Source organism: Balaenoptera ricei, chromosome 11 (assembly GCF_028023285.1).
Source record: "Balaenoptera ricei isolate mBalRic1 chromosome 11, mBalRic1.hap2, whole genome shotgun sequence".
In the NCBI taxonomy this organism is placed as follows: domain Eukaryota; kingdom Metazoa; phylum Chordata; class Mammalia; order Artiodactyla; family Balaenopteridae; genus Balaenoptera; species Balaenoptera ricei.
This window is the reverse complement of record NC_082649.1, coordinates 40,534,810-40,547,906: the sequence shown is the minus strand read 5'-3', so window position 1 is coordinate 40,547,906 and position 13,097 is coordinate 40,534,810. Positions and strand designations below refer to the sequence as shown.

Sequence of the window (13,097 nt, the reverse complement as noted above, 5' to 3'; positions counted from 1 at the left end):
CCAAACTCCTTGGCCTGGCTTTTGGGGCTTTCCCTAAATTGGCCTCATCATGCTTTATTTTTCAGCCCATAATGCTTGTCATCTGTCTTCGGCCGGAGGGGCACAGCTCACTTGATGTTGCTCTCGCCCTGGCGATGCCCTGCCTGTTCTCTGCCTGCAAGTCCTACCAGCATGCATCTTCAAAACGCCGCTCCAGCCCTTCCTGACTCCACCATGCCCAACTTCTGCTTCCACACAGGAGGGCACCCCTTGTTGTGCTCCCTTGTTGTCCTGGATGTGGCTCACCTCTGTCCCCTCACGCCCCTCTGGGCTCCTAGTGAAGCACTGGGTGTCTGCGGGGGGCTCCCTGGCACTGACTCTCACTACCTGCCTGGGCTTCACTTCATTCCTTACTTGAATTCTCTGAACAGCAAATCTTCCATGCGGCCACCTCTGACCTCTGGGGCAACTCTCAAGAGTCCAGCAGAGGGTGGTGGTAAAATCAAAAGAAGACTGATGAGAAGGACTCGAGGAAAACTTTTAGAAAGAAACCAGACACTAAGCAGGGATGTGTGTGAAATACTGGTTTTTATTGGTTGGCACAATATTACAACCTACAGTTCCAATGCCCTTCCCTCCCACACAGTTCAAGTGGAAAGAAACTGATTAACACATAGAAAGGAACAGCACACTCACAGGTTTAAGCATTTGTTTTTATAAAAAGGAGTCGGATATAGGGGTGGTGGGATTTTAGGGATAGTACCAGAGCTCCAGCTAGACTATGGGGGAGGGCTTTGCTGTCCTCTGCTGCCGGCGCACATGAGGGGATGCTTTAGTAAGGGGATGGTTACACATGGCTGGCTGGCTATTAAAGGGGGGAAAGGGGGACTTGCATCTGCTGTGCACCTGTCTCAGACCCAAACCTGGACTTTCTTTTCAGCCCTCCTCCACAACCCGCCTGCCCCCACGGGAAAGAGAGGTATGAAGGAAGCCTAAGAACAGCCTCCTAGAGAAAGGGATGCAGGAAAACTCAGTTTCCTTCCACTTCCTCTGGACCCATTCTGCTCCCCTCAGCTCCTAAGAGCACTGAGAGACTAGGGAAGAAGCCAGGCCTGGGCAGGCGGCTCCAAGTGGGCAGGGAGGAAAACTCGCTTTTCCATACAATACCAAGCAAGGTTGTTTTGCAAACGAAAAAATGGAAAACAAGACCATGCACCCCTGGGTCAGGAGCTCCTACGTCCTGGAGCACATTTGGATAGGGGTAAGGGCGATGTTATTCCAAACCCCAGTTGTGGAAGGTCCCAAGAGGTTAAGGGACCATAACCAACCCCTCCTCCCACACGAGCGCCTTTCCTTGGATTCCCTGGGGTTTTGTTGAGCTCATCTGGGGTTATTCTGCTACCCTCTCCAAGGATGAGTACTCAGCCCATTGGCCACTCCACTTTCTACCCTTTCTACAAATATACAGCACACTGCCTAAACAGGTGATCCATTCTCACTCTGCAGAATGGTCACCAAGGAACCAGGTGACCTAGGGGTGGAAAGGCTAAGTTGTTCGCTTTTCTGGGTGGTCCTGATGGAAGGGGACAGCAGCGGAGTTCCGGTGGAATCAGAATAGTCTGGTTTGAGTCTGTGAGATCCCCAGGGGACTGGTCCCTGGGTACAGGGGCCCCTGGCTCTCTGTCTCAGTTCTGGAGACTTGGTCATTTAGGCCTCAGCTAAAACATGAGGGGAGACGGACAAAGACTTTGTCCTTCAGAAAAAGTTAAACTCAATACATCTTGGCTACTTTACCTCCATCCAAAGGGTTCCCTGGAAACACCTGTTGAACTTGGCCAAAGGGAGACTGCACCTGCGTGATACACTTGCGAAGACAGGGTTTGGAAGCACCTCTAGTTCATCTGTTTCAGAACTGGAATGGTCCCAGGGAGTTTAACCCTTCTGGTGCTGATGGTAGATGAGTGGAGTGGAGGTGAGCAGAGTTAGGAAACCCCTCAAATACGCCTTATGCTGTTTGGAGATCATACCCTGTAGCTCAGCAAATAGAGCTGGGGCCTCACTGCTTCTTCCTTAGACCCCATCCCCTACCAAGGTGATTGGGTAGGATGGGAAAAAGGTCCTTGAAATAAAGACTGGACTCTTTATACAAAGTCAAGTATAAAGATGCTACTAATGGGCTTCCACGTCCTCCCTCTGAAACACTTGGGTAGGCCAGAGATACCTGCTTTACTTTTACAACATCCTCAAATGCTCCTACTTCCTTAAACACATGGTATACACTGGTAGTTATCTTTAAGATAGATGCACTAACTGACATTTTATTTTAACCACCAACTTTTTCTTCAATTATAAATCAGTTTGAATGTTTTCAGACCATGAGACAATAAAAACAGACCTGACATTTATAAAACTGCACCCCCACAGTGTCTCTTTTATAATAGAGTGGACCAACTGTTTTTCTAACTACAAAATGCAACACTATGCAACTGCTGGGCCCTAGACTCCTTCGTGAATCTGTGCCCTGAGCAGCACATCTACGTCCATGAACGGGTGAGTGAAAGGGTGACGTTCTCAGAGGCGAAACCAAACTGGATTTTGTAGGAGAGAATCCCTTTGGATTCTGAGCAAAAAATGCTCTCAGTCACGTGGGAGGAGGCAAAAGGGCAGGTTTGTGTCTGCGGTGCGCAGGCTCATATCAGTATTACTTCCTGTAAGGACTTGCAGTCAACCTCAATGGAGAAATGACTTCCTGAAGGTGAGCCACTCCACCCCACTCTACAGACAGGGGAGTCCAGTCTCAAGGCACAGCATTGGGAATGGGTATCTTGCTTTCTTCCTGAGAAGTTCCAAAGACTTAAGATTTTGATCTTAATGCCTGACTGGGGCCTCAAGCCCCGAAAAGTGATTTTACTGTATTGTTGAAATGTTCCCTGAAAGGCGCATCCCATGGATAATGTCCACAGATGGTGAGCAATTTAGTAGGTAATTGTTCCAGAACCAGAATTTATGTTCCCCAACTCAAATATTAATAGAATCTTCACATCTGGCCTGGCTGCAGTGGGGGTGGAAGGACAGGCAGCACATCAAAATGGTGATGAACCTGGAAAATGACAAGGCTGCTGCTTTTGTATCTTTTAAAGCCTATCTCCAGGGGGTTAAATGCCTTTTTTTTTTTTGCTGTTCTAGTGGCCCCTGTTTGGGGTTAAGAACTGGGAATGTAAACTGAAGGAAACCTATTTAATTAAACAACCTAATTGCTGGAGGAACAGAAGCAATGACTCGCCACCTTCTAGATATTAATCTTGCTTTTTCAGCCAAAAGCACTTCCTTCTTCCGCAGAGGCCCTCCTGCTGTGCTCAATTCTGAGTTAAGGAGGCTTTCCTTTGTGCTCCCCTTGCCAGGTGGACAGTCTCATTTTCTAGGACAAGCTCAGGCTCACAGATCATCACTATCAACAAAGATTTAGGGGTGAAACATGCCCTTTTCACTTCAAAAGCTTCATGTAGTAGACACACAAAATCAAATCACGTGACTGCCAGCCTCAGCTCAAGGAATCTGTTAGAATCAACACCAAATGGGATTCTTTATTTCTCTTTTTATTTATTAATTTTTAAGGGGATTAGGAGGACAAACTATTGGATTACTCTGAAGGTGAGAGGTATCATTTTTTAAATGTCTTGATTAGGCTTTACCCATCCCTGAAAGGTTATCAAGCTAATGCAAAAACATTGTCGAAGTGTGAAGCTGCCTTTTCAGAGACAGGAGTGGAAGGCTCCTGGCTTCCAAAGGAGAGCCTGCCTAAAAGCAGGTTCCCAGGGCCTGTGATGACCTCAAGTCAACCTGATGTAGTATATTCTATAGATTGCAGTATTTAGCAATTCACAATTTACTTGATAATCTCAAATGTCTTACTGCTTTCGGTGACATGTCGGGTGACGTGGAATACACAGCTCTTCTGGATGGTGTGGTCTCTGTTGCAAGCTCACCCCAGAGTGCAGAGGCTGACTCTGGGGTGCTTTCCCACCTACCTCAAGTGAGGGGGGGGGGGGTGCCCTGATGGAGCAAGGCTGACGCCACTAAGGTCGACAGCTGCAGAGCCTTGGGGAAATAGGTTCCATCCCAGCAGTGCTCAGAAGAAACGACCGCCACCCCAACTGGGCAGTATAAACTGCACAGCCTCAGGTCTGACTTCTTTTAGAGTCTTCAAGAATAAGAACTCAAAGAGCCATCTGCATTATTTAATCACCATTAAACAATCTCCTCTCCCTAGAAATGCTTGAGTTGACTATCCTGCATGTCTCCTATTTTTTGTAAAGATGTGGATGTGAAATGCAGGTGGGACCAGGATGGAGCTATATTATCAAACTCTCATTTCTCTTTAAGCAAAAATTCATCCCACTGTGGAGATTTCTCCAGGTATTTCTTCTAATGCTAAATTCACTCTCAACTAGGATGGGCTTAGAGAACACTTCAGAAATATTAAAAATCATACAGTTGTGACAAAAATCACATTGTGGTTATTAAATCCTTTTTGTAAATGAAAAAAATATGGCTCAGGCTAAGCTGTTTCAAAAAAAAGATCAGGTGGGGAGATCAACAAAGGTATTAACACAGCACTAGACGGAAATGACAAATATGTTAAGTACAAGGTGTGAAACGCACATCCATGTCCATCAGAAGACCGATTACTCCCCGCTGTTGAAGAGGTTTAGAAGAAGCCCCCAATGAGCACTGTACGTGGAGAAGAGAAAGGGGAAGCAGAAGGAGGAAGTGTGGTTCTATGGGGAACTTCTTCCTCCTTGAATTCTAAAAACAAAAGGTGACTTTTTTTTCTTCTAAGCAAGTCTAAGAGACTTTACATGGGCTGACTCCTAACACTGAAACAGAAAATATTTCTCTGCCATGAAGGAACTTGACTATGTAGCAAGAGTGTACAAAAAACTGCAAACACTCTCAGAGGGCAGTGACCCACTCTGCTCCCCAGAGGCTGCGGGAAGCAAGGCCTCCAGTGCCTTGCTTTCCACAGCACTGGCAACGCAATGCAGAGGGCGGAAATCCTGCAGCGAAGCCACCTTCTAGGCCTTGCTCAGCCTTAGCGGGGTGATACTCCCACACTCTCTGATCCCTCCAGATGGCCTCAGCTCAGACTCAGCAGTGAGGGAACCCTCTCCTCGCAGGGCAGATGGGGCAGCAGACACTTGTAAAAATAAAACAGTCAATTCAGTAACTTTTCCATCCTGTTATGTTTACCATGAGAAAAAACAAGACTCCTCTTTCACGGGCTGCACTGTTCTGAGAGGCTACCAGAAAACCTAACGCGGCTGACTCCTGGTAGTCCTCTTTCTCTCTTACACACACACACACACACACACACACACACACACACACACACACTCACTCACTCACACAAAGTCCTGGTCCAAAAAAAATGGCATGATCTCACTGTTGTTTCCCCAAGGGCTGCAATTTATAAACCAAAAACAAATTTTAATTAAAAAAAAAAGCCATTGCTATCTTTCTCCATCCTGAGTATGGAGGACTCTGATGGGCACTCTGGTAATAACCAGAATCTAAGACATGCCCGTTCACTGTGAGAAAGAGACTTTATATCTGCCCTGAACACAGGAACCTGTTTCTGCCAAGCCTGAATAAGGCGAGTACTTGCAGAATTAATGGCAAATCAGTGTCGTCGAAATATTCTGCAAGTAGGGTAAACTTTGAGCTTTCCTCTGTTTTTCCTTGCTTTCTTTGGGGGAGATAGAAAGGTTACTGCAACCATACGTTTAAGTAATGTAGCACAAAAGGGCTGTGACTACACGTCAGGAGATAGCCATGGTGTTTATGGTGCCAGGGAGGGAAAAACACCAACCCCTGCTCACCAGAATCCCAGTGCAACAGATAACTGCACCAGTTTCAACAATTCTGGTGTTGGACAAAGCCTCCTTTTGTCAGTTAAGGAAGCATCAGCACAACCTCGCCAGTTAACTGCATTAATGGGATCCATTCATGTCACTGACAAATACTTCTTGGCACGGTTCACTTTCCTGACCCAAAGACGCCAACAACAATCCAAACAGGACTTTGTAGGGTAGTGTATTATTATACCAGCCCAGTGAAAGCATCTTCAGATCACTCAAAACTGCACAAATTACTATTAACAATGCAGTTCCTATTTCAAGAGTACTAATCGTTTTCCTGCAAAGCTCTTTCAATCTATGTCATAAAGGTAGAATTTATTTCGAAGATTCTGTTTTGGGGACTCCATTTAGTGCTGAGCTGAACTGATTTTATTGTCCCCTTTATTTATTTGCACAGAACCTCAGAATGCTCTAAATCAGGTAATAAGCAGCAGTGTGTTCGTTTTTAAGTAGGACACATGAACAGTGAGTTGGCATTTAGATTCAAATCCCATGGTGCTTTCTATCCACTGGGACCCTTACTTAGGGACAGGATTCCTTTCCCAGAGGTAGAGCGGTATCCTAAGGAAACTGCCGGCACTGCTTTTTGGCTCTGTGTTTTTAAGACTGGGAGATAATATGCAAACCGAGAATAGATAGCAAAAATTTAAGTTCATCAACTGATGTCCCCTAAAACACTGAACATTAAATGACACAGGCCTACCAGATACTACATTTCTTTTAGTGGGAGGGAAGAGCAAAAGCTTTTCAAAGTTTGAGTATTTATTAGAATTTTTAAATAAAGAGAACTACGATTTTAATTTCACATCTTGGCTATGTTTTGACAAAGGAGATGCCACTAAGAGTATAGCAACAAACTCCTGTCCCAAGCCAGGGATTGATCAGTGCCCCCCACCCCCAGCCCCGGTCTCAAGACCCTTTTCTGCATACTTCTCAACTAAACAACACAATTGGCAAATGAAGCCAGCATCAAACCTGTATCAAAAACCAACAAGACAGTTTGCAGGGAGCCAATGCATTATGTTGCTGTTCTAATAAATGATTAAGCATTCTCCCATACCACTTCTCAGCGGACGATGGACCTTTCACATCCCAGTGGGAGACATATTTAATATTTCTGAGCATGCTCCATGGTGCAATTACAAGTGCTATAACATTACAAAGACAAGCAAACATCTGAATTTTCCTCCTGTGTACTTTTCAGGAACGTAACATGGTTACCCAGAACGGGGACAGGACTGTACAGCTGCACTTGCCAAGTACAGCTGGATGCTTCAGAGCACAAGGACAATATCCAGTTCAGCACGGTGTAAGGCATGGATGCACAGGGGGAGAGGCCTTTGTCGGCGGTAAGTAGCATTACGGAAAAAACTCCAAACCAGCAGGATAGAAACAGTGCTCGACGCTCCAGTTTTTTAGATAGTAATCCCAAGAATCCAGTTCAAATCCCTATAGTCAACATGTAGGGAGGAATTCAATTTCTAGCATTGTTTCTCCAGATCTGAGCTGAGGCCATTTGCTCCTGGCTTGGTAATAAAAAAGAAAATAGGTTTCTTCCTGTTTCTTTCTTGGCATGGAAACACAGCTTCGAGAAGAGAAGGCCATGAGTCCTGGGAGCACTATGAAGGTAGCTAAACTCTTCCCATACCCTATATAACTACAGTCGATGACTGGGGAAAAGAGAGAGGACAGGGAACTTTACCTAGCCACTGGCATCAGAAACAAAAAAGTAAATTAATTGTGAGGCTCTCCACTTCAGAAACACCCTGAATTTAAAAAACAAAACTCTGAAAAATTAAACAGTTAAATCCCTCTTCTAAAAGTCATTTATTTACATATTATATGCTCAGTATATAATGTGTAGATAAATGTATCCTGCAGTGAAAGTGACCAACCTACTGGACTTAACAGCACATTACAGGACAAACTGTTGAAGGATTTCATCTCACATCGGTATCTTTTAATAAAAAAAAAAAATCTGGCCAGGGCTGGGATGAAACAAACAGGAACACTTCAGAATCCAAGGCAGAAGGAAGGCTGTTTGCCTCTTTAGAGAATTGTAGGGGTGTGAAAAGGGAGAGACAGATCATGCACAAAAGTACTGACAAATTACACACCCACCCCCCACCCCCTCAATAAAAAGAGAAGAAAAAGCCCCATCACTTAACACCAAACAGCAACATTATCAATAAACCCTTTCTCTGCTGCCCATCATGCCTTATTTGAAAGAGGAGGCCTGTGAGGAGAGGTGAAAGAGCAAGGGTGAGAGGGAAGACCTGCACTTCAGTCTAGTTTCCAATTTCCATTTCTCTTATAGGAAATCTTCAGTCATCTGATGCCTGGCATCGAGCTCTGAGCAGAAACTGAGTAAGTGGTGGCCACGAGCGGGGTGCCATTGTTGGCTGAGTAGCCTTGCCTCAACGTTTCAAAATACGATGCTTGCACCGGTTTGTGATACTGCAGCACTTTTATGGCATCTTCTATTTTAAACCATTCCCGCTTCCTTCCTGTCGAGGCAGAGAGAAAAAGAAATTAGTACAAAAGGAAAGCAGCAGGTTTCTGACCCTAAAACTTTTGAGAAAATGTAGAAAAAAACATGGAAGCAATGGTTATCAATGTTTCTCTTTTCTTTTTTAAATTGAAGTATAACTGACCTACAACACTATGTTAGTTCCAGGCGTACAACATAGTGATTTGATATTTCTACACATTACAAAATGACCACGATGGTTATCAACATTTAAAAAACATGTAAATCTATTTTTCCTTATTTTCTTTTCTTACAAGGGTGATGCAAGCACACTTTATATGCTTCAAATATTACACAAATGCCTAATGCAGAAAACAGGTAAGAAACCTGAAAACTGAAGAGCTGAAAGTAATTGTGTGAAACCTGCCCTCTAAAGAGAACCACTGCTAGTGATTTCCTCTTGAGCTCCTGGGCCTCTGAGCCTTCCTCGGCTTGTACATAAGTGCCTGAAGCCCACCAGCATCCCCATCTCCTGAAAAAATAGACATGAGCATCAGCTTCCAGAATTACCAGGATGGCTGACTTGTAATCAGTTATTTATTTTAAAATTTTTGTATAAAGTGATATATCTACAAAAAAGAAAATATTTTCTCAAAAAGAGGAAAATATAATCTCAACACAATTATTAACTTTTCAGTGTATTTAAATTTTTTTTTCAAATGCATGTTTTAAAATCCTCCATTATTTTTTCTCTTACAAAAATAACAAAAGATCATTGGTTAAAATTGGGAAAACAGAAGAAAGCATAAATAAGATAATTACCTGTAATCTTATAAACCAGAAGTAACTACTCTTAATACCTTAGTGCATTTGCTTTTCTTTCATCTTATTTGAAAAAGACACAGTTATTTGAGCAACTATAATTGGGATCATGCTTTAAGGTGCTCGGAATCCTCAGAGGCCCTGATGCAGTGCTGTTGTAAGGAACATGGACACTGAAGCTAGTATGCTGGGCTCCAATCACATCAATGGCTCTAATGAGCTGCACAGCTTTGGGCAAGTTACTGAACCTCTCTGTGCCCCACTTTCTTCATCTATAAAATAGAGATAATAAATAGTGCCTATCTCTCAAGTCTGTTGTGAGAGCTAATATGTAAAGCATTTGAACAATACCTGGGACAGAGTACATGCTGTAAGAGTTTGCTTTACTATTACTGTTGTTGTTGTTGCTTCTTTTCCGCTTCACATTGTTTCTTAAGCATTCTTCTCTGTTGTAAAAGTATGACATTTAATGGTTGCATTACATCGTAATATCTAGCATGGATGTAATGTCATTCACTTAACCATTTCCCTATCATTGGACATCAACAGTCTGCAATTTTAGTTATTAAAAATAATGCTACACTTTAAAAAAAATCTGAACACTATAGGGCTTGTGATACTATCAAACAGCTTTCCAGAAGGATGTACCGATCCCCAATCCTGCTTTCGTGTGTTGGAATGTCAGTCTTACCACACTCCTGCCAGCGCTGTTAACTTTTGTTTGTCATTGCCAATTCTTTAGGTGAAAACCAGTACCTCATCTTTGTTTTCACTTCAAATTCATATTTTAATGTAGTTCTAATTAGTGTATATACAATTCTATACCCTGTTTTCAGTCACCAACACGATCTCATAAGCACTTTCCCATGGTGTAGAGCTTTCGTAAGTATGCGTTTAACAGCTGCCTAACGTTCCATCAGATGAATGGACCTTAGATCACTTAACATTTGCTGACCTGTACATTTTAAGACTCAATTTTTCATCTGAAAAAGGCTCATCTGAAGGAAGGCTCATAGGCTTATTCCCATATTTCAGATTGTTTCATCAGGGTCAATTCTCAGCAGTGGGAGTACAGGTGAAAGGCTTGTTTGGATATTAATAGAGCAATGGTACCTTAAAAATTAGCATCACAAGTGTGTGACTCCCACCCGACAGAGTACTCTGAGGACAGGGCCAGCCACACCACTCACCTCTGTCTCTTTTTCAGGCCCCAGCACCGGCTGTCAAGGAGTCTATTTTTAATATCCCCCCACTGAATTTATTTATACTTAAGTTTATTGCATTCTTACCAAACACAAAGCAATTAAAAGCTGAAGGGCTATGAAATGCCCAGATCAACAGTGTGAGAGGCATGATGGCAAAGCATATACTAACAATAAAGGGAGAGGCTTTGGTAAATGAATTATATCTGTTTGCCAATTTACAACAGAAGTTAAATTAATATTACACTTTTCTAGAATATATTTTCCTTCAGAGCTAAAAGATTAAACCATGAGCCAACCATTAAAATCACCTCAATTTTTAGGTCAAAAGACATATATACAGACTTCCCTTGTGGCACAGTGGTTAAGAATCCGCCTGCCAATGCTGAGGACACGGATGGGTTCGATCCCTGGTCCGGGAAGATCCCACATGCCGCAGAGTAACTAAGCTCATGCACCACAACTACTGAGCCCGCACACCTAGAGCCTGTGCTCCGCAACAAGAGAATCCACAGCAATGAGAAGCCCATGCACTGCAACAAAGAGTAGCCTCCACTTGCCTCAACTAGAGAAAGCCCATGTGCAGCAACAAAGACCCAACACAGCCAAAACAAAAAAAAAGGACATATACATGCAATAGTGATCTGAGATCAAAGAAAATGGCTCCTTGGGAGAAAGTCGCGTGCACCTGAAGTGTAACATGAATAAAACTGGAAACTACTCCCATCACTCTACACTTACTATACAGCTCTGGAGGGAGGGGCTCACACAAGCAAACCGACAGTTTTCTCTAACAGTATGAATAAGCACTGCAAGGAACAGCCATGGTCCTGCTCCCGCCTGAGGTTCGTGGCCAGCAGCAGGCCTAGCATTGTGGAGGCCTTGATCAATACCTGCTTGGGAGGATCCAATTTGGTTTTAGAATCAACAGGTCTTATTTTTATGGGCCGCATTTCTAAATGTTGACTATGTACCCAACTCTGGCTTCCTCTTAAACATTTCAAAATAGTACCTTTCACAAGTTCAAAAATGGACATCCTTTCTCTTATTTCTTTATCAGGCTCTCATTTGTGGTTCTGGGTAATGACCTACGGCACGGCCAGGGCCGGTTGTGGGGAGCTCTTTGGAGGCCATCTGGGGATAACTTACCAATGTTAACTGAGTCTTCCCAGTCTTCCAGCACTTCTGTGACAATGAGCACATAGACATACGTTCTGTGCTTCCTCTCCTGGTTCTGAAGGGCAAAGAGGGACAGAGAAAGAGTTTTTCCTTAAAGAGCTGAGATTATGTAAATGTCCAGAGAGCTTAGACCCAAGGATTCCTTTCACTTTTTATCGTCCTACAATCAGATATGGAATAGCACCAGCTGGCCTATTTAAAACATGCCACACTTGAATCTGAGGGTGAGCTCTTTGCCTGGGCTTCCAAAGCCAAGGCTTTACCCTCTTTTTTCCTTCTCTTTGCCCAAAGTGCAACTTCTCAAGAATACTGAGAAAAGGATTTGGGACCTCCTGAGAAAAAGGCACCAAGTAAATTTAACTAGCTAGAACACCAGAAAGAGAAGAGACTGTGGTGGGCAGGGGTCCCATCAAAGTGAGCAAGCTGATTATCTCACACATCTCCCCTCCTCCTACTAACCCTGCTCATCTTTAGTCCCTGATTTCCTACTTTCTCCAAATCTCTACTCCAGCCTATGTCCTTGTTTGTCTCTTGTGCTATAGCTACTTATCTTCCACTTCTCCTCTGTCTCCTCTACACTTATCTACCCCTCCTCACATCTTGGGAGGAGAGGAAGAGAGGCAGACACGGGAAAAACAATTCTAACAAATAATTCTAGTTGTTTGGAGGAGATTATGGGATTTTAAAAAGAACGCACATTATTCTCTGCTGGTGCTGCACTGTTTTGAAAACTTGGTGAAACAAAGATGGCATCTTTCCTAGATTAAGACTGCAATGGACAATGTTTATGTCCTCCCCCGCCCCCCAATTCATATGTTGAAATCCTAACCACCAAGGTAATAGTATTAGGAGGTAGGGGACAGTGGGAGGTGACTGGGTAATGACAGAAGACCCTCATGAATCGAATTAGTGCTCTTATAAAAGAGACCCCAGAGACATTCCCTCTTCTGCCATGTGAGAACACAGAGAGAAACCGCTGTCTATGAACCAGGAAGTGGGTCCTCACCAGACACTGAATCTGCTGGCATCTTGATCTTGGACTTCCTAGCTCCTAGAACTATGAGAGATCAATTTCTATTGTTTATAAGCCACCCAATTTCTGGTATTTTGTTACGGAAGCCTGAATGGCCCATGGTAAAGATATATGTGGTTATTAATATGATACCAATTGCACCAAAGATTTTAACAGACTTACCTCAAAAATTCCGACTAATCTTCCCAATGTCCCTTTTACTCCAGCCTGAAAAATAAAAAAGATTCATACATTGACATTGCTTACATTGTTGTCTCATTCTGAATCTTCTCTTTTTTTTAAAAATAAATTTATTTATTATTTTTGGCTGCGTTGGGTCTTCGTTGCTGCGCGCGGGCTTTCTCTAGTTGCAGCGAGTGGGGGCTACTCTTCCTTGCGGTGCGTGGGCTTCTCATTGCAGTGGCTTCTCTTGTTGAGGAGCGTGGGCTCTAGGCGCACAGGCTTCAGTAGTTGTGGCTCACGGGCTCAGTAGTTGTGGCTTGCGGGCTCTAGAG

General features: G+C 43.5%; 1 protein-coding gene across 1 annotated transcript in view; it reads right to left on the bottom strand.

Moving 5' to 3' along the window:
* Positions 1–548: 548 nt before the first annotated feature.
* The window catches only part of NUDT3 (nudix hydrolase 3), a 120,649-nt gene continuing 108,100 nt past the window's right edge, over positions 549–13,097 (bottom strand). Inside the window, exons 3-5 of the mRNA XM_059938900.1 lie at positions 12,766–12,810; positions 11,541–11,625; positions 549–8,404 (exon numbers count right to left, since the gene is read on the bottom strand). Of these exons, the coding sequence (XP_059794883.1) occupies positions 8,226–8,404; positions 11,541–11,625; positions 12,766–12,810 (309 nt within the window). The 3' untranslated portion in view covers positions 549–8,225. The remainder of the gene's footprint in view (positions 8,405–11,540; positions 11,626–12,765; positions 12,811–13,097) is intronic.